Source organism: Brienomyrus brachyistius, chromosome 25 (genome assembly GCF_023856365.1).
Source record: "Brienomyrus brachyistius isolate T26 chromosome 25, BBRACH_0.4, whole genome shotgun sequence".
Classification (NCBI taxonomy): domain Eukaryota; kingdom Metazoa; phylum Chordata; class Actinopteri; order Osteoglossiformes; family Mormyridae; genus Brienomyrus; species Brienomyrus brachyistius.
Window position 1 is genome coordinate 1,107,682 of NC_064557.1, and position 26,362 is coordinate 1,134,043.

Here is a 26,362-nt window from a genome sequence, read left to right on the forward strand (position 1 = left end):
TAGTGTGCAACAGCATAATCCCGTTTTCTCCGCCCTTACTGAAAGACAGGTGGTGGGAACGAAAGCCCCTGCCTATGAAACAGACTGCTTCCAAGAGCAATGTTGACAGCCGTGTGCCGCTCCTGTTTCCCCGGCGGAATGTGTTGCATCCGACCGCAGAAGGCGTCTGGCAGCTGAAATAAAACTTGGCGATTGTGGTGAAACATAGACTGCCATTATATAGCTCATTCGCTGCAGTGCAGATTGTGGGGGGTTTCTTTTTTTCGCCGAAGAATGGGGGTCACCTTTATAATAGGGAAAAATCCAGGCGGAAATCTTTGAGTGTGCTGGAAATTGTATTTCTATTTGCATTCAGCTGGAAGAAACTCGCCGAGTGCCATGGCTTCAAGCTCGGGGAAGGCAACGCAGTCCTCTGGAGCTTGCAACGGGACTGCAGCAGACTTCCCTAACATAGAGCAGGAGCTGTATGATTATCAGATGCACACTAAAATGTGTAAGAAAATAGCACAGCTTACCAAGGTAAGGGTAAACCCTCCGTGGCGTTAATGCAAACGGACACACGTGAGTGTGCGTGCATGTGGTTGTGGGTGGGTGGGTGAGGAAGGAAGGGGCTGTTTTGTAATTTCAATGACCAGATTTATTCGCAATTGCACGTCAAAACGACAAACAATTCTGCGTCTCCTTTATTATTTCTGTTTAATGTGTCAACAGTAAATTCAGCAGTATAACAGTTGCTGAATCATCTGATCAGTCGTAGCTATTCAGAATCTCATAATTCACAACCATGCCTTTTTTGTTATTGTGACATATTTCCGAATAGTGGAAAATGCAAGACCTGAAAGTTCTTGGATGCTCCACAGAAATTAATGCATCACGGCGGGTGTAAATATCATCTGTGTCACGGAAAAACCTCTCAGCAGAGGTGGAATCCCAGACAATGGGAAATATTTTACCGAATCCCATTAAAACTGGAGTACCTCCTTTAGCATAGGACGTGTATGAAAATGCAAACTAGGTGTCATAGAATATTCCACATTAGGGGAGAAACCCTGAAGTGTTGATGATTAATGTGAAGTTACCGAATGTTCTGGGTGTACATTAACCTTAACCCAAATTTGAAAATAGCTGCAGTAATAGTTTGTAATAAGGTTTGTTTACTTTATCTCAGCAATGATGACATTTTGCTTATTATTTGTCAGACTAGTTTTTAGTCTTGTTAGAGAAGAATACTGTGCAAGTTTTTCCTCAGCATTTATCCTGGCATTGCAGTTTTGGCAGAATCGTAGTGTATTACCGTACTTTAGTATTTAACACTTTTAATAATTTGGCTTTTCATTTTCATTGTCACTCTGTGACCCTATCATCCCATAGTTAGTGCAAAGAATGTATGGCCTTTGTAAACTGTTGTTCTCTGTGGATTAATACTATACACAAAGTACAAGACAAGTGTTCTCAGTAGTCAAAACTGATGTAAATATTGACAGGATTAAGTAATTCAAAATGTCAAACATCATTCGGTAGTTGACTTGGCCATACAGATACAAAACCACTCAGGAACAAATCATTACAGATACTTGAGGTCAGATTTTGCTAAGTTAAAATGGGACAGGAATTTCTGATTTAAACGATGCCAAATGTAATCAGAAAGCAGTTTGTAAAACTAACATATTCTATAAATAATTTGTCACTACTTGTGATTTATAAGGAGAGTGGGATTGTGTTTTAAACCGTAGGTAACACGATCCCTTGCTGTCAGTGTCATGAATACTTGACTATATATACACTAATGTTTTGTAGTGTTTTTCTGTAAATGACTACATTTCCCTTACGGTTTACAGATGGATTTCGCCAGAGCAAAGCCCAGCTTTTTTTGACAGTACTGTAACCAGGGAGATATGCCCTAATTCGAGTAGCTTTGAAGCCCCCGGTGTGTCATTTCCCTTATGGCTTATGTTGTAAAATACCGCATGCATAAATTCAGCTCTGAATCAGCCTCGGTGTTATGCTTTGCACGACTTTGGTCTCTCCATTATTTCGTAGACAGTGGTCCACGTGGAACCTCCTGTCCTCAGGCAGTTATCTCCATGGTAGCAATAGCATATGCACTGTCAGTGAAGTGATTGACACAGTAGGTACTTAACGCTGTGTTAGGTAGTATACTGAAATGTGGCTTCAGCATACTCTTTGGAAGAATACCGTCCTCAGTATATAGTGTTCATCGCTACAGCATGGTGCATATTTCAGCTTTCCAATGAGAAGGGAAAAAGTCAATCCCAATCTCTCATCTTTTACTGACAGGGTGTGATGTACAGTGTGTTTTTGTGGGATTAATGCTGATTTCACTGCCTCTTAGACACTGCACCGTATGCCAGAGTGCCAGCAGGGTATTTGCTGAATAAAAGTGCTCGTCGGAGGGCAAATTCAGACACAGGTAGCGCAAGTTCCCCAGATCTTCGTGCACAGTATCACGCACCCTACACCAGTGCTTGAAGTTCTGCAGAATCCATCCCATGTAACAGGTAGCCTGGGCAGAATGCAGATTTTCTGCTTCATGTGCAATCAATGCACGTGAAAGATAAGCTTCCAATAAAAATAGAAATTTCTATGAGTCAGGATCCGTATTTATATTTATCTGAGAGGGGCAGATCAGCTGTATTTTATTACAGATTTATTAATATAGACCTGTTAGCTGTAGCTTGAGTTGCTCCATAAGAAAAACTTCAATTTCAACATGCACGTGCTGCTTCCAAACTGCTTCTGCAGGTAGAGCGAGGATAAAGCATTCTGTGTATTTCTGCCTGGCTTATTGTGTGCAGTTCCTTAAGCTGCTTACTACCTGTAGTTGTCTGATATAGTTAATGGAACGGCAGTGAAGTCAGATTTACTATTAATTACTGAAAATGATGGGAAATTGTAGCTTAGCGTAAGAAGCTAGATTGTGATGACGTGCGGAGAGAAAGAGAGCTTCTGGCAGCTGCTGCAACCCCCCCCTCCCCCCGCCCGCCCCCCAGCCCCCAACAAGAGAAGTTTCTTTTTAAACACTCAACGGTGGCATCCTGCATGGAGTGTTACACCACTAATACCAGGGTGCATCCAAAAAAACCACCCCACCACCCCTCACTGCACCATAAACTGCCAGTCTATTTCGAGACCTCAGCGTGAGAGCAGCTGTGTCTCACGGGGGGTCACAGAGGGACGACCACTTCCTTTTTGAGTCTGGGGAATGTAGCTCAGGAGCAGAGAAAGCGCCGGTTTCCTTTACGTCCTCGTTTGATGAACGACGGAAGTTTCCTTGTGAAATCGCCTAGAGGCTGGAGATCCAATCCATTCTCGAATAAAGTTAATCTGCAAACGTGCTTCTGGCATGGTGTTAGATGCTCCTCGCCAGCACCAGTAAAATGTGGAATCCCATTCTGCCTTGTCATTGTCTTCCTTCTCCTTTAGAACATTGAATAACTTGTACCCAGTAATGCTGCCTTATCTTTCCCTGAACGTGCTCCGTCAAAGTAAACCCAATTGCTACGTTCGCTGGAGTCAGTCGGGGACCGTGTGACGTGTACCTGACTCGTCGTGATGCTCGGAGACCCGTAATCACTACACCCGTATTACTAGAATAAAGATGTCACGCTTTTCTGGCTGTGACGTTAATAAGAGATATACCTCTGCATGGGGAGTGTTATTGATTCGCAATACACCTAATTTGCAGTTGGTGCCACAAGGGAAATTAAGCAGAAATTAGAAACTGAGATAAACCAACATATGACTTGTCAATATATGGCGCGAGACATCTTTGTCAGGGGAGCAACGTGCACTTTTTGGGGAAATACCCTGGAGAAGAGGATACCTCATAGTCCTTGGACTGTTTCTGCAGCAACACAGTCAGCCGTGATACTCAGCACAGCCTCTGACCAGGCCTGGAACCTTTAGATGCATAGCCGTATACGGCAGAAGTTTTGCCTACAGATCACTTGATAGATGCTTTATGTACCATTTGCACAAGTACATTAGAATTCTTCTTTTTGCCTACCCCACCTTGCTCTCCATGGCTTGGGGGGGCGTTAAGGGCCTTGCTGAAGGGCCCACAGACAGGTGACTGTTCTGCTGAGGCTGAGGAGTGGACGAGCACCCTTCTGGGGCCCACAGAAGCGGAGGGTCCCACTGAGGATTGATGGCCCCTTTGTAGGCAGGACCAGGAGGCTGTTAACATGGTTCAGTAATTTAACAGATTATGTTGCATTATGAACCGGTGAAAACCAAATGAGTCGTAGAAGCTTTACCTGGCTGGCAGATTTGTCTCGCTCAGAGTGTCAGATTTTTTATTTTCCTTCTTCTTATAACAAGGCTATAAACATTCATATTGTATACCTTAAGGATATTTCATAAAGATTCTTCTGTACATTTCAGGCTTTCTTTGCATACATGGAGATGAGAAATGAGGACCAGTCCCCCAAAAACATCTTGCATTGGGGCCCATTATAGAATGTTTTTTCCACTGGTATAGATGCTCAAGGAATGAATGATATCATCCATGTACTAATCTGGACTGCACTTAAAATTGATTGAGGGTTGCCAGTTTCTCAAAGCATATTTTTTGTACAGATCCAGTCAAAGGTCTACAAATACCTACTGAAAATCAATTGTTTCCCCACAAGATAACAACCCTAAGCACGCCTCGGGGTTATGTAGTAAGTATCGTCTTGTGAACAAGCAAAGAGGTGGAGTGCTGTGACAGATGACCGGCCCCCACACGCCCCCGACCTGAACCCCTTACACCTGGTTTGGGATGAGCTGGATTGAAGAGTAAGAGCAAGGTAGCCAACTTGTTCCCAGTAATTGTGGAAACTCCTTCAGGACTGATGGAGAAACATTCCAGGTGGCGACATTTGGAAGCTGGTTCAAAGAATGACGAGTGTGCAATGCTGTCATCAAAGCAAAAGAGGGCTATTTTGAAAGGTCCGACATTTTTGAAAACTTGAAGATGTTGAACACTTCTCTTGGACATTGAAGTACTTGATATGTGTTACTTCACTGTTTTGAGGCTTTTAACTTTACTATGAGGTGAATAACATAACTAAAATAGACAAATGCATTAAAATGCATGTTTCCAGACCTTTGACTGGTACTGCACATCATTCCCTTTACATTTACATCTATCTGTCTGTCTGTCTCTGTATGTATATATGTCTGTCTGTTTGTATATCTGTCTCTATCTGTTTGTCTGTCTGTATGTATGTCTATATATCTGTCTGTCCATCTATCTGTCGTCTATACATTCATCTGTCTGTCTGTCTATCTGTCTCTGTCTGTATATCTATCTGTTTCTGTTTATATCTGTCTGTCCGTCTTTGTCTATACATCCATCTGTCTGTCTATATATCTGACTGGCCGTCTGTCTATCTATCTGTCTCTGTATATCTATTTATCCATCTGTCTGTATGTGTATATATCTGTCTGTCTGTCTATACATCCTTCTGTCTATCTATCTGTACACCTGAACTGTGCACGGAAAGCATCTTAGGCGCCACAGAGACCAGCAGTAGCACCATAACTTGAGCTTGTATTTAAAAAAACGATGGCAGTGTCACTTCAGGCATATGGAACTGGGTTGGATTTGAAAGAGACGCCGAACAAAAGTATGTAAAGTTTGCAGAAAGGCAACTGCAACTAAAAGTGTCAGCATGACAAGTTCATTCCAGAAACGCCTGATGGAATGGGAGCGAGATGTGAAACTACAGTACAGGCGGAAAATTCCGGAATAAATTTAAATCGTGAGCTGTCCGTAAGTTGTTTTTTTCTCCCACGGACAAAAGCATGCAGTGAGCTGCAGGCTCACTTGTCAGCTGGAGAACCAGAAAACAGCGATTTGGTGAGGACCAATTCCGTGGGAAATAAACACTTCCAAAGAACGACTGTAGGTGAACTTTAGCTCATTAAATTATATCTCTAATAATCTCTCCAGCTGTTTCCCAGGGCTGATTCAACACTGAAATCATCGACGGTAACCACCAGTGCTAGCATGCCAGAAAAAAATCGTCTGAAGTCTTAAGCATGTACTTAACCTTTGATATTAGTTTACTTGCTGAGCGTTAACTGAAGATGGGAAATCTTTTGATTTCATAATATACTGAAGGGCATTGGGTTGTACACTTTTTAATTGAATGCATTAAATTATGAATTATGCTGTGCATTTTTGATCCATTAATCTAACCATTAACATTGGATTCTGCCTAGTATGTTCAGATATATGCATAAATTGAAACTATCCTTTATATAATTGATGTTAAAAAATGTCAGTGATATAAAATGGACAGGCATGACGTATCAAGTGGAGAAACAGCATCCAAGCCTGTGCATATTAAATAGATGTCAATTAATCTATGCTCATTTGCTAGACATAAATATATATGGAGATGAGAATGGATACTTTTTAATAAGTACATGAAACACTGAGATCGCCACACGGCTGTCATCTACACTGTCTTGCCCCATTGCTTCTCTTACTGCTTCTGGAAGACAGGGTTGTTTTGGCAACTGCCCGGCAGAACCCAAATAAACGCATTAGAATGTTTAGGCTTGACAAGAGGCAGCCGCTTTATGTTAAATTACATGAAGGCCGCGCAGGTCTGATGCGGGATGGGAGGGCAGCTTCGCACCCGCCGTGGGAATCAGAAAAGCCGTCCAGCGAAAAGGCTTCAAGAGGAATTGGCAAGCAGGTTCAGGTGGACTGTATTTCATTTTAATGTAACCTTCAGTTCTCTATAAAAACTGATTATGGCAGGGATTAGTGCAAGCTCTGGGTAATTTAATAGCGTTTTGATCAATACTCCTTTGGTTTTTGTTTGCCCAGAACTGGAAAATGCATATGTGTATAAAGCTGAAATAATCAATAAAAACGGATTCAAGTTAAGTCAGAGGGGGAAATGCACAATAATGTAATTGGGAAACCCTTTTACACAAATATATTCCATGAAATGTTTCTGAGCTTGTGAAATTATATATTTTTTTGGCCTGTGAAATTTTGATTGAGGCTTCCCGTTGTAAATAGATGACATCATGGGCGTGGTTTTTACAGAGGGAACCCGGACGGTCGTACCGATATATAACATAACTCCTTACCTCCGTTTTAGACTTGTATATCTGTATGTAAAGAATACAGTTGCAACCACAATACATAAATGCGATGTAAATAAAATGACGTAATGGAGGAGGAAAGGGGTCGCGAACACATGCCAAACGTCCAGGCACTGTTCCCCTGGCGGCTCGCCACAGACTGCAGGGCACCGGGGCTGTAATACTATATGATGTCACTCAACGCACGCTGCTAGGGATGTGGCCCACTGACATGTGCATCCTTTCTGCGGTTTCCCCCAGTGCCTCGGTCTCATTTTCCCTGGATGCATTTCACTTCAGCATAAATCCCATAAATTTTTTTTTTATACATATATTTGAATGAAACTGGTAGTGATAAAAATGTCGAATGGACAAGTTTCTGAGAACCACACGGTTGTTTTTACAAATTTCACATAATTGTTTTTCTTTGTTTTTCCCTTTACCAACCTCGTTATTAATTCTTAATTAAGGTAAATTAATAGCTTTAATTACTTAGTGTCCTGTTTTATATCTTGCTCACTGATAAGTTCCTGCAGTTCCAGCGTAGTTCTTGGCAGTGTTTACAATTTATTTATTTGCCTGATTCTTGTATTCAAAGTGAGTTACGGCCAAAAGCAAGTTCAGATAGTCGCTGCAGTTCCTGGAGGCCAAGGGCCTTGCTTAAAGGCCACACGGCAAAATCACAAATTCACATGGGCTAGAGCTGATGACCTTCTGGTTATAGGTACAGTGCCCTAACCCACTGAGCCATACAGCACCCCAGTGTTCTGTTGAATGTGACACTTAAAGCCAGAAGAGGTGGCATTTAGACTGGTACATAATAGTTTAATTAATCATACTTAATGCGGGAATGGGAGAGAGGCTCTGCCTGTTTTCTTGTTCGCATGCTTTGGCAGTCTCCTTGTCTGTGAATAGCGTGGATCGGAAGGTGACACTGTGAATGTGTGTCATTTTCAGGTCATCTACTCCCTGAACACTAAGCAGGAGGAACACGAGGCTGCCCTGCAGTCGTTGCGTGAGGCGCACCAGCAGGAGGTGCGCAGGATCGCCGAGGAGGCGCAGGGGAAGCTGGTGCCGAGCAAAGGCCGCCTGGAAGGGGAGATCGAGCTGCAGCGCCGCCTGCAGGTCCTGGAGGACTCACTGGAAGTGGAAAGCCGGCTCAAAGAGGAAATCCTGGCCGATTTTGACAGCTACCGTCGGCAGGTGGAGGAGGAGGGCGTGAGGGTGGAGGCACATCACACCGAGCGCCTCGCTGCCGTCTCGAGGGAGGCCTTGGACGTCAGGGAGGAGCTGGAGAGCAGACTGCAGGAAGTGACCTCCCTGAAGGAGCAGCTGGAGGAGGAGAAGGAGCATGCCATTTCGGAGCTGGAGTTGGCCAGACAGGAGTGCCGGGGTCTACAGGAGGAGTGCCAGGAGCTGCGGCGGAGCATCCTGGATGAGCGGGGCCGCCTGGAGGAGGCGTGCCAGGCAAGTACGCATGCTCTGCGTGAGGAACTGGAGACCCTGCAGGAGGAGAGGCGCGACCTGGAGGAGCGCTGCCGGAGGACGGTGAATGAGCTGAAGGAGGCGCAGCAAGAGGAGCAGGAGACTCTGAGGAAGACCCTGCAGCAGTCCCTGGCTGAGAAGCTGAACCAGTGGCAGCAGAGGGAGCTGGAGCAGAGGACCACCCTACAGGCCTCGCTGCAGCAGAAGCTGAAGAAAGCTGAGGAGGAGCTGGAGGCCAAGCAGCAGAGACTCAGCGAGAGCAGGAGGCACTGCCTGAAACTGCAGGAGAGAGCCAAGGTACTGACCTCATACCTGCCTGGTAAAAGTGCGGGAGAGAGCCAAGGTACTAAACTCATATCCACCCAGTAAAACTGCAGGAGCAAACCAGGGTACCAATCTCATATCTTCCCAGTAAAACTGCAGGAGAGAGCCAAGGTACGGCCCTTATATCTGCCCAGTAAAAGTTCAAGAGAGAGCCAGGCTACTGACCTCATATCCACCTGGGGGGGTTATGAGGGGTCTTGCTCAAGGGCCCAACAGACATGTGACTATTCTGCCAAGCATGGGAATTGAACTGACAACCTTCTGCTCACAGGCACAGGGGCCCAACCCGCTGAGCCACATACTGGCTCCTTGTATCTTAAGTGGTACAACTGACCACAGAAAGTCTGCAAAAGATGAGAAAGGAAGTTAAATGGGAGCCTGTTATGGGTAGAAAATGGGTAGAAACCCATGAAAAAGTCATTGCAGAAAATGAATATGAAACATATTTAGTTGATGAGAGAGAACTCTTTGATCCGTTAGAGCAAATAGAAACAGCAGATCTTATCGGCGTCCCTCACATATACATGGCTTAATACATTCCCCTTTCATCAAGTCTGACAGAAAAATCTTGAACTGATATGACAATAAACATCAAAGTCTGGGATTTCACATCCAGTGAAAGAGATTGATATGACAGATATGTGAAGTAGTTTACTCATCGTGTGAAATCTGCCTTGTGGGAAACGGATATTCATTTCTGCTTTGTCGCATGACAGCCGGCCGTGTCGTACTCGCAGAGCCTGAGGATAGCCCTGAGCAGAAATATTTTGATGCAGCCAGTCCAGATACAATGCATAAAATACTATTTTAAAGTTGTGTGCAGCTATATACAGTCACCCAGCGACTTTCGTCCTCTTGAATAACATCCAGCCGTGCTTATGTCCAGGACTCAACAAGAGTCTTGTATAAAATTTATCGAGAGACGTCCGAAGCAGATGTAGTGGATGTTAGCACATATATGTGTGCGCCATTTGTCGAGAATCGAAACACCCCAAATACCCACTACATGTGGTTTAGCTAAATGTGTGTGATATTGTATCTTATGTTATAGACTATATTTGACCTCTCCCCTGTAATGATCGAGTTACGATCTGACTGGCATTCTCAGTTCCGGAACGTAACCTGAATGTTAGTTGATGGATGCCTGTAAAATACATTAAATTAAACATGGCCACCATTAGGTTTATGGGATTGAATCTGACCCCGAATCGGTGCTTGGGTGTAGGGTGTACATGTTTTCTGCTAGTTCACATGCCTGATCTCCAGACTCTTACCCGTAATCTGAGGACATGTGATTCAGATCGACATGCGTCTCTAGATTAGTTCCGCTACCTTCCGACTCGTAACCCTGACTCTAAATGCACACGCGGCCATTAAAGGTGACAGATGGACTGAACAACGTTTATAGCGCATTTCACTTGTACCACATCGACTTTTCTTCTCACGGCTGAAGGCTGAGCATAAGCTTCCACAGGGGTCAATGTCTGACAGCCATCTGAATAATTTCTTAATCTGGTGGTCTGCTTAGACTGACAGCATATTTTGGTTTTCATGCTGTAGATGCTATATTGACCTTAGGAAGGATGGGTTAGACAGAAACTGCATTGTTATAGTAATTGAATACACAGATTTAGATTATAAAAGGACATGTACACACGAATAGACAATAACAATAATGGACGACAGTAGAAAGTGGCAGTAACATTGTGTCGTGTATTTGTGACACAGAGTTACTTTGTATTCTATTTGCACCCCTTCTTCAAATAACAGTGTCTGTTCAGTGAGTCATTTCAGCTATTGTAGACAGAATACAATAGGGGGGGGGGGGGCGTGGTTATAGGGTTTACCACTGCATGCACCTGAGATCAGAGCCAATTATAGTTTTCTCATTGGTTCATGGTTAATAGTTTGTCTGGCCTTCCCCGGGTCATGCTCTTCCCTCGACATGCTCCTTTTTTACCTGTAACCGTGATGAGCGCCTTTTAAATGGAATCGGCGGCGGATGACGGCGGAGCTACTGCTGGCCTTTTTCCCGGCGCGATGCGAGTGGCAGGGTTGAGTCAGGATGGGTCATTAGCAGCCACAGCTGCGAAATTGCAGAGGGGACGGAGCGTGATCCGTGCCGCCCGCTGACAGCTAGGATTATCATTAGCAAATGTTGTTGCTTCTTTCACGTTTAAAAAGGCTCCCGGAATACCAGTTTGCAGGGGTGGGTCCGCGTGATGAGTTGTCTGACTCTGTTAATTGCATATCAGTATGTAAGATAGGCGGCTGATGGGAACTGGGAGTGTGTACTAGTGGATATTTTTGCTTCTACAATCAATTGCCCATTAGTTGACTTTTTTCAATGAATAAGTATACCTTGCTTTGCAAAAAAGTTAATAATTGCTTTGAAAAAGTAAGAGTAAGTATTCTGTTTGCTTAAGGAAAGGGCAATTTATAAAAAAAATAAAGGATACGAAGTAGCCAATGGAAGCTGTTTGAAGACACTGATAAAACGACATTGTTAAGTGTCTGCTCTGTCTTGCCGGCTTCGCATGGATGCTGACGGCCGTAACGTGGTGTGACGTCTCCAATGTTAGGAGTTGGAGGGCCAGCTGGAGGAGGCGCGGCACAGGGTGGCCGAGGCAGAAGGCGGAGCCAGGAAGGTGGAGGAGGAGCTGGCCGTGGCCAAGGAGCGGCTGCTCCTGCAAGAGAACGAGCTGCAGAGCAAATCAGGTGGGGGGGGCTTTCGTCACTTAGCGATATTCATCTGCTGTGGCTAAAGCGCTTCATTTATTAATTATTCATGATCGCCTTACGCACGCCTCTTCTCACCGGACGGTTGGGACATAATCATGTTTTGCCCAGTTGATGACAGATGAATGCAGACCACGAAATGACGAAAAGCAGCATGCATATCTTGAAAACAATATAAAGGTTGACATATATACAACGTATCCATATGTCTTAAGGTTATGAGTTTTATTTCCTTTTCTGTATTTCAATAATGAAATGTCAGATACAGGACAGAGAGACATTTATTACTGCAGTAAAATGGTGCACGGCATATTTATGTATTTAATCAAATGGAGCGCACTTATAAAATGAACACTTGTCTCTAAGATAGAGGATTCGTCCTGCAAAATTAACTGCAGCAGTGACAGCCTGCGCGTGCAGGTATTCCAAGGTGCTGCAGTTTAACTTCAGAGTCTTCGATCAATGCCTTGGTTTGAAAACTTTGATTTAATTTAATTACATCTTGTGGTGACCTGAAGTACAAAAAGCACATTAAGAAAATGCAAACAAAAGCAGAAAATGCCAAAAAAAAAAATAAGAAAACACAAAACTGTAAGAAAATGTTTTCTCTCTTTTTTTCCAGTTTTCCTAAATGATTTTGCGTTTTCTCTTTGCTGTGTGTGTTTTTCGTTGTTGTTGTTGTTTTGCATTTTCATAATTTTATTTCATGTTTTATCATGCTGTGCTCTGTATTTCAGGACTGGCTCACAATTTCTTAATGGAAGACCACAGGGACAGTATATATCATACTAATTAAGGGGTTTCTTGTTTTTCAGCTAGTGGTATTTATTCATTTATTGCTTCTGCTGATCATAGTCAGATTAAGTCAACGCCACGTACACATCCAAATCTTTTGTTCCCTTTTACAGTCCATGTCAGTATTTCCTGGTTCGACCACAAATCAACAACCCAGAAAACCAACCGGCATGAAACGTTTTCAGAGGTGGAAGTTTCAGTTCAAGAAAGTAAAAATCCAGACCACAGTTTTGTTTCAACCAACCAGTAGGGTACTCTGTATGACTGTGATTCTTTATACTCAACTATTGGTTGAAACAAAATTGTGGTCTACTTCCCGGACCTGGCTGAACTTTTCCCCCTCATTCAACTTAGACATGCTAGCTAGCTCCAATCAAGCCTTCCACGTATCACAGCTCACAGCTAGCGTTATACTCGCTTTGAAACTCGCAGTATAGGCCAACCAACTAGCTAAATTTAGAGATTTAATTTGTTTCATTCTTTATAAAAGTTAGGCTTAACCATCCCTCACGACAAACTACCAATGGTAAACTAGAGGCACCAATGTACACCCCCCCCATCCCAGAGCACTTCTGTCTTGCCAAAGTCAAATGGCCCTGAAGTGCAAAACACACAGAACCGAGAAAACAATTTGAGTGTATTTTGTATTTGGTTTGTCTTTTGTGTGTGTGTGTGTGTGTGTGTGTGTGTGTGTGGGTTTGCATAGATCACATTTGGGGACCAAAATGCCCCCAAAGTTTGGTAAAACCTGAAACTACTCTTGGGCACACTTCTTCAGGTCCCCATTTGGATAACCTCAGTGCTATAATAAATCTGTGAATGCAGTCAAAAAAGTAAAAGTGTATTTGGGTTGGTTACTTATGGTTAAGGTTAGGGCTGGGTGGGGGTTAAGGGTGTCGTGATTAGGGTTCTTCCCATAGAAATGAATGGACGGTCCCTGTTTAGATAGGAAGACCAACTTGTGTGTGTTTTAGCGCGTTTTGTTTTGGATTTCAGGGACTTGTACGTCGTCTATATGATTATCTGTAGAGCAGGTCTGTACAACAGTAATGTTTACCACCACTCAAGCCACATGTTTGCTTGGGGCCCTTGAGGTTTGGGGCCCCCTGTTGGCCAGAAACAGTCACTACACTAAGTGACTTTTTGAGTGAGTCCCCGGACGCAGCAAAACTGCCCCTCGGACTATAAGACTGTTTCTTCCTTGAAAAAGAAGGGCGACTTTCGCACCCGTGATAGATCCTTTTTTTTATAGGAAATCCTATTACTGAAATGTTGTGAATTCGACTTGATCATAGTGGTGTTTCTGCGCAGAGGAGCTGGTGAGCCAGTGGTCATCGCAGAGCAAAACTACTGCCGAGGCCGAGGAACTCCGGGGGCAGGTGACCCGGCTGCAGAGTCGGGTGAAGGAGCTGGAGGTGCAGAGCAGTGGGAAGACGAGCGACCATGTGCGACAGGTCAAGCAGGTACTGGGGAGAGGGGGTCGCACAGGCGGATGCTCGTTTTACTGCGTGGTTTGGGAAATCTCGTTAATATTCATGAGAGAAGCGCTGCCTGCTTGGTCAGTGAATGTCTTAGACCGAGTTCACTGGCCAATCGGGTAGCTTCTCTCATTACTAGGCAGCACATGTTGATGGGAGCATATTCACCGGTCATCCAAGTAGCTTTTCTTATGAACATAAATGAGTTTCCCCAAACCATGTTTGTATGTGGTTGCATGGAGCTGTAATGGCATCCCTCCCGCCCGCAGCACGCGGAGGCCCTGGTCACCCAGCGGCAGGAGCTGCAGAGGGCGCACGCCGAGGAGCTGCGGCGGCTCAGGCAGCAGACGGAGGAAGAGCGTGCCCGGCTCAGGGATCAGCTGCGGAAGGGCCTGGAGGAGGTGATGAGGAAGCACGCTGGCGAGCTGAGGACCGCTCAGGCCTCTGCCGATGCAGAGAGGAAGAAGGCACAGAAGGTCGGCAGGCGGCGGGCAGCGGGGTGCATGCGGCAGGGTGTGAGTGGTGGGGTGGGGACAGCGGGGTCCGGGCGGCGCGGTGCGAGTGGCGGGCTGCATGCGGCAGGATGTGGGCGGTGGGGTGGGGACAGCGGGGTCCGGATGGTGAGGTCTGGCTGGCGGAGCTCAGGTGGCAGGGTCCGGGTAGCAGGGTCCGGGTAGCAGGGTCCGGGTAGCAGGGTGTTAGCAGAGGGGTGCGGGTGAGTGGCGTTCCAGTGAACCTGTCGTAAGTGGAAAAAATCGTAAGTTGAATATGACAATATTAATAAATATGTAAATTAATAATGGCTGTCACTGAATAAGTAAATACATGCATATTGTAACAATCTAAATACCAGCAATTGGAAAGTAAATAAATTAATACAAGTTCATTTGGGTGAACATAAATAAACACACCGTACGATACGTCGTTAAACACTATATGAGTTGTTTGCACTCGCGATCATGGTTGGCTGAATGCTGCCATCAGTAGAAAGTATCGTATAGGATATTGCTAGTGAGGGAACAGATTACAACTGAATGTGCATCACAGTCACACCATCAAAAAGTCAAAAAGCGTCGTAAAAAGCAAGGAGCATCTGTACATAACTGGCCAGAATGACACCTTACACTTACACTTTACTTCCGATTATATATTTCCGATTTCAGCCATTTCTTTTATTTTATTTTCATTATGTATATATTTATCTTTTATTTAACCTGTTTCAACCAATTCTATTTATTTAATTCTCATTCCATAAATTTGCAGTGAGGCCCGCAGAAGGGTCATGGATACCTTGGCATAGTTAAGAGCCCCAGAACTTTACGGGGCTCCTTGAATATGGGGCTGGGGGGCGACGTGGCAGTTTTTCAGGGAGCCCAGAATTTCTACCTACGCCCCCGTCTGCAGTTCCTGCCTCATTGTTGGCTTTGATGTTTTGTACTGACTGGACGGCGTGGAGTAAGAAAGTGTCCTGACAAAAGTGCACAAAGAATCGGTTAAATTCATTGATGGGATTCCATATAACTGAATTATTAAATATTAAATTTGTAAAAAAAATATTTCTAATATTTACCAGCTACTTTCTAAAGGCGTCCTGAAATAGAGTCACTTTGTCTTTGACACGTAGTGCAGTCATGTCCTGTGACCCATAGTTAGCTTGAAATTACAGTCCTCTGTGACCTCAGGACCTTATCGGCACGGGGAGAAAAGTCCGAGCGCCTCCCGAATTCTCTCTTAGTCGGATCTCGGATCTGCATAACCGGTGAATCACTGCATCCCACTCAGTTGGTCGCTCCTCCGCTGAGATGGCCATGTCGCCGCTGCTGCAGGAGCTCCAGATGCAGACGGAGGAGTTCAGAAAGAGGCACGAGGAGGAGCGGCGAGAGCTGGAGAGGGAGAAGGAGGTCCTGTGCGCCAGGCTACAGGAGTCCGTCCGCGAGGTAAGCCGTCGTCCACCCGCGTCCGTTTGCTGTTACTAGGGACGCATTCAAAAACTCACATAAGGGCCTTCTGCCCCTCGGTGTAATGACTATTTGTAACCAATAGGGGGCGCCCAAACCTCTTAGCACCCAGAGCTCGGAGCTCTGCGGCTTCCTGTTTCTTTCTGCGGCCCTTTTCCAGTCTGCAGGAATCGATATGTAGAAATCGCTCTATAGATGCATCAGAATTCGCATCAAAGAAAGGCCCGCCGTCGTGGTGACATCTATGCATTCTGATTGGTTTTCCTTAACAGGGGATGAAATTCCATTGGAGGTGAAGGAGATGCATGTGAATATTTAGTGAGAAAACACATTACAAAAGAAAAGAAAGGCAATGTCTTGGGTGATATTTGATTTCGCTTACCTACCTTACATGCCTACCCGGGGAGACTCTCCTACTGAAAGCATTAGTTCAGAGACAGCTGCAATAAAATGGCAGCAGGAGTAAATTATTAATTTGCGGAGCACAAGCGATTTCTGCTGTATGGGGAGAGAGATGGGGGGTTGTCGGACATATGGGGAATAGTAATGCAAGTATAATGAAGTGAAAGGGCTTCCTGATTTGGTGGGGGGATGTTTGCACCAGCACTGACTGCATGCTGATGGTGCCGCAGATGATCGGGGCTCGGACTGGGGGGGAGGCGGCAGGACAGTGAAGTGGGGGAATATAACGACGCCCCCTTTCAGATATCCCGTCTGGAGGCCATGATCCAGCAGGCCGCAAGTGTCGCGCCTCAGACGGAGCTGGCGCCACCTAGTGGGGAGCTGGAGCAGGTGCAGCGGACGGCGGCGCGGATGAAGGTATCTGCCACGCTCACTCACGCACACACACACACACACACACACACATACACCCTCCTCAGCGTGCCCGCTGCAATGCAGAGGGGAGCCCCACTGCCGCATCAGGGCTGCTGATGTCAGCTGATACACTGGTAACGAGCCTTGGGGGGGCAAAATGGCCTAGTCGTGCTCCCCCCCCCACCCCCTACCCCCACCAACGCCGTGCAATGACACAAGACTGCAGGTTTTTTCCTTCCTTCTGCACTCCCAAAGGAGCTGGCCGCCATGCACTGCAGTGGAGAAAGCAGGATAGATCTTGCTACGATGTTCCTACTCCCAGTGCATTCGGTGTCTCTGTTCTGTTAGTTAAATTAGGCTCAGTGGGTTGGGGAAACAGGGAGAGTACCATCCATCTATCCAATCAGGGTCTCAGATGGCCTGTGTGTTTGCTTCCAGTTGACAGCAGTCAAACAGTAGGAGTAGTGTGATGCATATCACTGGAAGCATATCACTAGGGGCGGGGCCACAGAAACACTAGCCCAATCTTAAAGCTGATTGGCCCCACCGCTGTCACTTACCAATTCAAAGCATATCATTGGCTAATGAAAAGTTGGCCTCCCCACCTTAAAAAATCTTGGAATCGCCACTTTTGTGTCATTTGTCAGCCTAGGGCACCTGGCAGGTGCAGAATTCCCATTCCGACTGCACTTAGCCATTAAGCCCGTTGCCAGTGAATTGCACGTGTGTGTCGGGGCTTGGTGATTAGACAGATGCCGGGGGCCAGTCCTAATCACATCTCAGCGTTCCTACTAGGAAGACCTCGAGTCACAGACTGAAAAACACCAGGCGGAGATCTCGACACTCCGGAAGGAGATGGAGACCCTGGAAGAGCGGATTTCAGAGCAGGCTGCGAGGAGTCAAGAGGAAAAAATAAGGTGGGTAAAGTAGATCAGTGAAAGTCAGCCAAATAGGCCCGTGATTGAGAAGTACAATGCGGAGTAAGGTATAACATTTGGGCCACTCGAGTTTTCTGTATAAACAGCAAGGTGACAATGAAGGAATACCTCCTGCCGGTATTTTTGACTTTCAGGCGCCACGGGGTTTAGGAAGAAACAATTCTGTGGAAACCTAAAGCAATGCTGGAAAAATGGGCTCGTGGGAGATTGACTTGTAGAAAAATGTTTTGAGGGAAGAAGAAAAAAAATGATTGGTTGAGATAACCAATCAGATTGTAGAGGAGGTGAGTACAAATAACTAGAGGAGGCAGACCAAGAAATCTGATTGGTTGGTCCCGCCTCCTGTAGTTGCTTGGGCCCACCTCCTCTACAGTTTGATTGGTTATCGCTATCGACCAATCATTTTTCCTGATGCCCTCAGAACATTTCTCGCCGCCACCTTTTGCTTATGTTCTCAGGGCAGCATGTGAGAGCCTGAGGAAGGAGCTGACAGAACAGCACCTCCTGACCCTCAGCCACCTCCAGAGGGAGAAGGAGGCGGAGGAGCAGCGGATAAACGAAAGCTGGTGGAAGAAAGTGCAGGATCTGCAGTCCCAGGTTCCTACCCCGGCGACAGAATCACCCCGTCACACCATCCCTCGCGGACTGGAGCATGCTGGGCGCCTATCGGCAGCCCCTACTGGCAAAATCAAACATCTCTCCCTCTCTTTCACTTTAACTCATATTACATTCGGTTATTCGGGTCAAATAAGTTGCAGTTTAAGAAATCCACTTACAGAGTGTCTCACCGATGTGGCTGCAGCAGAATAATGATTCATTTTACAGCAAATAATACTAAAGTGTTTGCCGTATATATAAAAGGAAACACAAATAAAAAATTTGGGTTAAAGGGTAGATCTTAACCTCCCGTAAGACCATCTTACTCAACCAGTGGGTCCATTTTCATTGGGTCAGGGATAGGTGCCGATTACAGCACGATAAACCACCTCAGGGATGGGAACCTGAGTGCAGCCGGTGATACCTCAGCAGCACACTAGTCTGAATGATAGAGTGTGAGTTTTTTTTCCAGTGGCTGGAGTGCCAATCCTGCCACCACCCCCCAAATGTTCCCTGTAAATTGGAGGGCCTCCTTACAGGGCTGGATGTAGATTAACATCAAACCCAGGATGAAGCAATTGCAGGTCAAGGGCCCAACAGAGTAGGATCACTCCTGGCATTCATCGGATTTGAACCAGCAACCTTCCGATTTCTGGCACAGATCCCTAACCTGAGCCACCACTCCACAGGAGCCCCACAAGACAGGGGCACCGTAAAGGGTGGGACGTTAGGACGATTCCAAGAGCCCCCGAGTGACAGGGGCCTTAGTCAATTCGGAACATGAGTGAGGGGCCCAATATGATATACTTTTGTGGGGGCACAAAATCTGTAGCAGTAGCCCTGCTGTATGGTTAAAGAAAGCTGTGAAAATGTTTTCTAATATCAGACTTTTAACAGTGCATGAAGGCGTCGTTCTACCATTACTGCATTATTTTCTGTGAAATACATTTGGTTCAAAAGTTAAAAAAAATTGGGTTGTGACTTAATGACCAAGATAAAATGTGGGTCCTGAATCTAAACCAGGCAATCTCCTGGGCTGGGGAGGTGCCTGGGATGGGGTGATTTCTTACCGTAGGGAAGAGCATGAAAGCAGTTGACCTCCACCACAAGTACGAATTCAGTCGCTTCCCTCTCCCCTTGCGGTGACGGCCCCATAGTTTCTGACTTCCCCCATAATCCACTTCTGCTGTTTATTCAAAGTATCACCCCAGAACATTAGACCATCCTTAGTACTTTTCCTGTCCAGAATGCAACAGGCAAAATAATCTCGTTGTGGGAGGCTTTGGAAAACATCGGCAGGCTCCTGTATATATTTACTTGTTTTTATTCATTTGTGTGTGTATGTGTGTTTTTTTTTTTTTAAGTTAGAGGAGGCGAACAATGCCCTGAGTACCGAGATCAGAGACAAAGAAGATCTGCATCCTGACAACGACCAGGACATCCTGAAACAGAGATGCCAAGAGAACGTGAAGCTGAACTATAGCCTGAAGGGGTCAGGGCTTCAGGAGAAGGGACTGCTAGCAGAACAGCCCGACATAAAGGTAGGACGACTCTCATACTCTGAAGCATCGCTACATCCGCGCTACGTCGCCTCATGTAACACTGATGAGGATTCACCCATTCTGTCACCTTTTGCCATATTTAGGTATCTCCCGTCTGTGAGATTATATGTGAGGATTATATACACCAGGGATATTCAAATCACGGTCCTCAAAGTCCAAGCCCTGCTGATTTTTCAGCCTTCCTTTACCTGTGAGCCAACTGTGAAGCCTCTGGCCAATCAGAATCAGTAATTATTAAACTAATTACCTGGGAGAACTGAAAACACGGCCTGGATTTGGAATCGAGGGTCAGAATTGAATTGCCTTGATATATACCATCATATTCACTTGTTCTTTTGTTCCAATGTGGCAAACTCTCCATCAGACATTGTACTGTCATACATTTATTAACACTGATCACTCACACCCAGTTCAGTATTTGCATCCAGTGCATTAACAGCTTCTTCGATTTGGAGGGGGGGGGGTGTATTTTATGTGATGGATGATAGGGTAGCTCACTGCGTCATGTCGTGGTGTCACATGAGTGTTGTGGGTTCAAATCCCACTTCTGCTCTGCATATATGAAGCTCACATGCACGTTACGTGGGATTTCTTGGGGTACACTGATTTCCTGCACTGATCGGCGTTGCTTGTAGGTTGTGAGTACACGCATGCTTGTGGCCTGCAACAGACTGCCATCCCATCCAGCGTGTAGCCAGCGTTGCCAATTATGGTCAGGTGGCTGGCACGAGACTTTATATTTGAGACAAGCCCGCACACACACTTACATGCAAACTACCCCAACACTATTCTTGTAGCTAATTCTAAGTTTATAACTGAATAATATAGATTTGAAGTAAGTTTTCTTGCATGCGAGTCTGAAAGCGAGGTTGTCGCACCAGATGCATGAGAGCTGGCGAACCTGGTGTCACCCCAAGCTTCTACCCTTTGCTAGAAGAGGCTTCAGTGACCCAGACCGGGATACAGAGCTGGAATAGGATTGGATGTTTGGAATTTATGGGCCAATGGCTACAATGGCCTCCTTGTTGCTTAATCGATTTCAAAGACTGTGAGTGCTTTCATCCTCCCAGTACTTTTTTTTTTTTTCACAAGCCATCATGCAGCTAAAATTACCTCCCTCACCCCACCAGCAGTGCCTGTGAGGTGTACAAACTGGCAGAGTCCAAGGTCACTGGTGACAGTAATTGCTGGTGTGGGCGGAGCCTTGGGGATTCCTGCATGCGTGTCAGTGTGTGTGTGTGTGGGAGAGGGTGACTCTGCGTCTGATCTACGACGCAGGAGCTAGAGGAAGCATTCCGGCGGCGACACGAGGAAGCACTCCGGGCCGAGAGGCACAGCCACCAGATGGCACTGCGGGCGCTGGAGGAGCGGGCGCAGGCGGAGGCGCAGGCGGAGCGACTGAGGCAGCAGACGCAGCAGAAGCTGCTCCTTGGTAACTGGGCCCGTGCCATTTGGGGGATCAGATGGCGCCGAAATGTGACAGAGACGCACAGTGTTGTCCGTGGTGTTACACGAGGCAGCAGAAATATCACCAGAGTCATCATCGCCTGGCTGGTTCATGCATCATCTGTCTGGAGTCTAGTGCTTCGAAGAGCCTTTTTAATGAGTGCTACTTAGTGTTTTATCAATTAGAAATATTTTTCAAACTTAAAGTTAAAAAAAATTATTACATTTGCGTAAATAAATTTTTATATAGCGCCTTTCACAGCAGAGTCACCCCAAGGTGCTTTACATGGGTGAGCTGCGATACATTAGAACATCATTATAACAGAATAAGACAAAAACTGGGGAGAGGGAGGACAAAGAAATTAAAGAAAGAAAGCTAGATGACAACGGAGGAGAGGAACCAAAAACTCCCATGTAGGGAGAAAAAATACCTCTTGGGGTCTAAGGTCAACTGGCTGCCGAACCCCCCTGTACTACAGTTTGTCTACCCTTTTTCTCTATTTAAGCACAGACCCTGTTTTAAAACAGACATCTTTCAACTTCCATTAAGTCAGATTTCAATAAACACCTTAAAACATTTTTGTACAATTCAGTGCACACCTACAATTCTCAAGGTCTTCTATTTCTAAATATACCTGGCAGCTGTTTCATTACCAAAGCACAGATTGTGTTACTATTAAATAAAGTCATTAAAAGCTCAGGCTGGCGGAAAAAACAGCCCCCCGTGGTCGTTGAGGTTCTAATTTTTACAACCCAGATTTAATATGACCTGGGCACTACATTTCCCAGTGGACTCCCCTGCGTGATTCGCTTTCCATTGGATGTCATCGGGTGCTAATGGTCCGTGGTTCTCTCCTACCACAGACAGACAAAAAGCAGAGCTGACGCAACAGCACGCAGACTGGAGCAAGCAGGTCACGCAGAGGCATATGCAACAGATGGAGGACCTGCAGGCAGAGCTGCGCACGCACACAGAGCTGGTGGCCCTGCAGCAGGTGAGCGGGGCTGGGTCTGCTCAGGCACACTTTTATTGGTTATTGCTTTTATTGGAATACTTTTTATTGGCTGCTTTATTATGTGTCGCCTATGCTACAGTTGTAGGGTAGAGGACAGGTGCATGGGGGGGACAATAGGACAATCATAGCATCTGTGCGTGAATATTTTTTGGGGGGCTAGCCCCCTGTGACACCAACACTGAGTATCAGAGCGAACATGAGGTGTGGCTGCTCCAACTAGCTTTGAGTATCAGGATATGAGTATCTGAGCATTAGAGTACGAGTATCTGAGTATTACAGCTCTGAGTATCACAGTATGGCTCTGAGTAGCAGAGCTTACCTGAACACAGGTGTAGCTGGTCCAACCTGCTCTGAGTATCAGAGTATGAGTATTTGAGTATTAGAGCTCTGGGTATCAGAGTATGAGTATCTGAGTATCAGAGTGTACCTGAACTCAGGTGTGGCTGCTCCAACCTGCTATGAGTATCAGAGTATGAATATTTGAGTATTAGAGGTCTGAGTATTAGAGGTCTCCATCCCGCCTCAGGACTTCAAGCAGCAGAACCAGGTGCAGGCCTTCGAGAGGCAGCTTGACGAGTGCCACAGCGAGGTCCTGGGCCTAAAGCGGGAGAACAGCGAGCTGAAGGAGCAGCTGACTGCCCTGACACAGGAGCTCTGCCAGATTCAGGGCATGGATCAGCACCAGAGGAGGTCTGCCGATCAGCCTCGCTGGTTATGTAAAGTCATCCGTTTTTTCTCTCTCCCTCTGTTCCCAGCTATGACAGCCAAAGAAAACTGCCTGTTTCAGCTCTTTTGTTCGCCATTTGTGGCTCAGCAGGCTAGAGCGCTATGCCTGTAATCAGAAGGTCGTTAGTTCAAATCCAAGGGTCAGCAGAGTGATTTCGCCATTGGGCACTTGAGCAAGGCCTTTAACCCCAGCCACCCCAGGGACTGTCTAACCCTACAAAAAAAGAAGCTTATTCTAGATCATTGCATCTGCTAAATAAACGTAATAGAGAATAATCCTTGAATAATGTATAATGCTGCAGCTATGTGGAACTGTACCTGTGCACACTCGTCCAGTCCCTAATGGACAGGTCCCGGTATATCACAGTCTCAAGCAGTTCATTTAATGAGATATATTAACCAACAAACAAAACACACAAAAGATGGCTGAAGCCCATTAAATGAAGGAAGCGGAATGTCCATCACGTCAGCCAAGCTTCAGAACACTAGCATCAAGACGCTCATGGTAGTTGTTGCAGCTAGTTCTCCATAACTATGGCTTGTTTTGGCACCAGTCTGCCAGTCATTTGGTAGTAAGTCCTCACAGTAAGGCACGCAGAAGTAGTTTAACCAAGACTAACCCTTAGTCTGTCTCTCAGGTCCCGGGATGAGGAGATGGACTGTCTCAAGAGAGAGCACCGGAAAGCGATTCAGTCTATCATGGCGGACTTCAGCAGTGCTCAAACACGACTACAAGCGAGAATCGTCACCTTGGAAACAGAGTACTGCACTTTTTTATATACATTCCACTACCTAAGACGTCACTATTCCATGACATGCCGACACCTCATGCTGTAAATACTTCAGCCATCTCCCATCTTTGAGTTTTGCATAAACAAGTAGGAACATTTTCACCTGGAGCCTTGTGTACTAGGTCATTTAGGATAGGATTTTTATAATTCCATTTGGATTCCTGTTTGTTTTCGTAAAAGATTACGGGAAAAGGATGAGAAATCAAAGGGCCGTGAATCCCGAACTGAGGATCTGCACGTAATTGGAAAACTACATGAAAGACTCAATGAACGAGAACAAGTAATTAAACGACTACTTGTAAGTATTTCCCTCGTATCATTTAGCCATTATATTGATGTTTGTCGTGGGCTATTCAAATATGTGAAAACCCCAGTACTTATCAAATACTCACTATGAACAAATTTGGGGCTCTGGGGCTGGCAAAATAAGATTGTAGTAAATGATTTTATGAAAGTTAGTCGAAGTACAAGAAAGATATTGGGCACCTATTGTCAATGCTAAAGAACTTCAGTCTTTATTTGAATCTTACCAAGGCATCGTTCATCGTGTTTCAGACTGCAGCAGTGTGTAATCAGCCTTAGCGCTGGCTACAGATGACTCCCCCACTTCCGTATATGCGGGCGGATGTTAAGATAAGATGGGATCTAACACTAAATCCTGGTTGTGTTCTCAGGAAGAGAGACATCAGCTGCAGCAACATCTCCATGTGCCCAGTGACAATGTGACCAAGGCCTACGAGAACAGGCCCCAACCGGGGAGCTTGACCCCCACATTGAGGGTAATGAGAACCTTTAGTACTTACACTTAGAAACAGCTCATTCCCAATTCTAGTAAAGAATGAGCAAAATACTTAGTTGTTCAAATGTACACTATGGTAACTTTATGCATAAGCACAGATGGAAACCTGTTTAATTTTGTAGTTTGTAGTATTGTCGTTCAAAAAACATGCGGTCATTTAAATAATTTCCCTAGGCCTCACCATTCAGAATTAATACAGACGCTCCTCTACTTACAAACTTTCATACATACGAACGAAGAAGACCGTAAGTCCAAATTGTGTTAATTGGGCTCCCGTTTTCTGTCCGCAACATCGTGTTGTTCAGCCTAGTATGACTTCTGGGCGCTACTCCCGCCGCGCAGCAGTGTAGTGTTCATACTCCCAGCATACTACTTCTTTGTACTTGCGTATCGGTAAGGTTCTCTTGAGATCAAAGTTTACTTCGTTTTTATTGTGAAATATTCTGTGCATCCATTATCCATTTTTGTTTTATGTATCATTAGTCATGTGTTTTAGGATAAGAAAACATGCATTGACTTTATATCATACTTACTTATGCATGTAGCTGCGAGTGCCCTTAAAATGATGTTGAATAACGACTTACGAACATTTCGAGTTACGAACGGCCATTAGGAACGCAACTCGTTCGTAAGTAGAGGAGCGTCTGTATTCTACTTTTAAGCTACTATATATTGAGAAAAATAATATGGCCTTCATAGCTTTCAGATTTCTAACGTTTAACCTGATGCGTTCTAGTTTAAAGTAGTATGTTACATTTGAAAAGTAAGATACAAGCGACTTGACTTTCCGTTTAATGCTATGCGGCTAACGGGTAGACCATTCCTATAATGATACAAAGTTACTTTCCATTATTGGGGAAGAAGAAAAATATGGAGGAGAAGCCACCTCGAGTCACCAGCGTCCCAAACCTCACCTTATACGAGAAAGGCTTCCTGATACCGGACTCCATGCCAGGGGCTCCCTGCCACCAGACTGTGAAGTCCCCGAGTTTCGAGTACGGCCGAAATGTGTCCCGAACTGGTACACCCACTGGCACTGCCACCCTCATCCCAGAACTCAGACAGGGGGCGAGATACAACAGATCGCCCTCGGAGGAGGCACATCAAGCCCTCGACAGCTACAGTCAGCCTCCCAGGTAAGTTAATACGCATTTAGTATGAATGTAGGATTACTGGAGCTTCTGCTACAATTCCAAACTGTTTGTACTTTCAGATTTCCTCTTTATCTCTTTTGCAATTTCAGTTGGCAGTGTAGGTTTTGCATATTAACCACCGATATGGTCATCATTACGTTGTGGGGAATCTGATGAACGCGGCGCCCTGTCTTTTAGGAACCCGTGCGAACAGAGGCTGCTGGAATCTGGCCCTGATGCACAGGATCCCCAGCCACAGGAGTGGTTCACGAAATACTTCTCCTTTTGAACAGAAGTTTCCGGAAAGCATCCATTTCAAAAGCAGTAAAGTGAAACACTACGCCAACGCTCCCTTCCAACTTTGTGTCAAGCAACAGTGTATCTAAGCTGCAATTGTTTGTTTTCCCATTACATACAGGAAGCTAAAGTTGGCTGCGGACAGAATGGCAACGTGGCTAGCTTAGCGAAAAGGTTACTTCCTGCAGCGTTACATAATCAAATAAAACGGCGATATATAAGAAATCTTAAACATATTATGTGCAAGCAAATAGTCATGCCCTAAGCTGTGCTATTAACCAAATAGAAACTATCATTGGGTTTTCTTTTTACAGTCTTACAATTTTGCGACAGCTACCTACAGGGGTTTGAA

The 26,362-nt window shown here is 45.4% G+C and overlaps 1 protein-coding gene across 4 annotated transcripts; it reads left to right on the top strand.

The window, feature by feature from the left end:
* fam184b (family with sequence similarity 184 member B) lies at positions 1–26,244 on the top strand. Of its 4 annotated transcripts, XM_048995825.1 has the most exons (19): positions 1–519; positions 8,068–8,235; positions 8,314–8,892; positions 11,502–11,637; positions 13,765–13,916; positions 14,201–14,446; positions 15,758–15,868; positions 16,595–16,708; positions 17,501–17,622; positions 18,102–18,240; positions 19,605–19,781; positions 21,081–21,234; positions 22,113–22,243; positions 22,791–22,954; positions 23,629–23,751; positions 23,962–24,079; positions 24,456–24,560; positions 25,442–25,716; positions 25,912–26,244. In XM_048995825.1, exons 1-19 carry the CDS (start codon positions 379–381, stop codon positions 26,000–26,002), a joined length of 3,246 nt encoding a protein of 1,081 aa, XP_048851782.1. In that variant the 5' UTR covers positions 1–378; the 3' UTR covers positions 26,003–26,244. The 4 variants fall into 4 exon arrangements, with proteins under 4 accessions (XP_048851782.1, XP_048851778.1, XP_048851779.1 ...); XM_048995821.1 differs by having other exon boundaries at positions 8,068–8,892; XM_048995822.1 differs by having other exon boundaries at positions 8,068–8,892; positions 25,445–25,716.
* Positions 26,245–26,362: the final 118 nt, after the last annotated feature.

Coding starts and splice junctions, on each gene's coding strand:
- fam184b (XM_048995821.1), top strand. CDS start 379: ATGGCTTCAAGCTCGGGGAAGGCAACGCAGTCCTCTGGAGCTTGCAAC. Junction 8,893..11,501: donor AACTGCAGGAGAGAGCCAAG/GTACTGACCTCA, acceptor CTCCAATGTTAG/GAGTTGGAGGGCCAGCTGGA. Junction 22,244..22,790: donor AGCTGGTGGCCCTGCAGCAG/GTGAGCGGGGCT, acceptor ATCCCGCCTCAG/GACTTCAAGCAGCAGAACCA.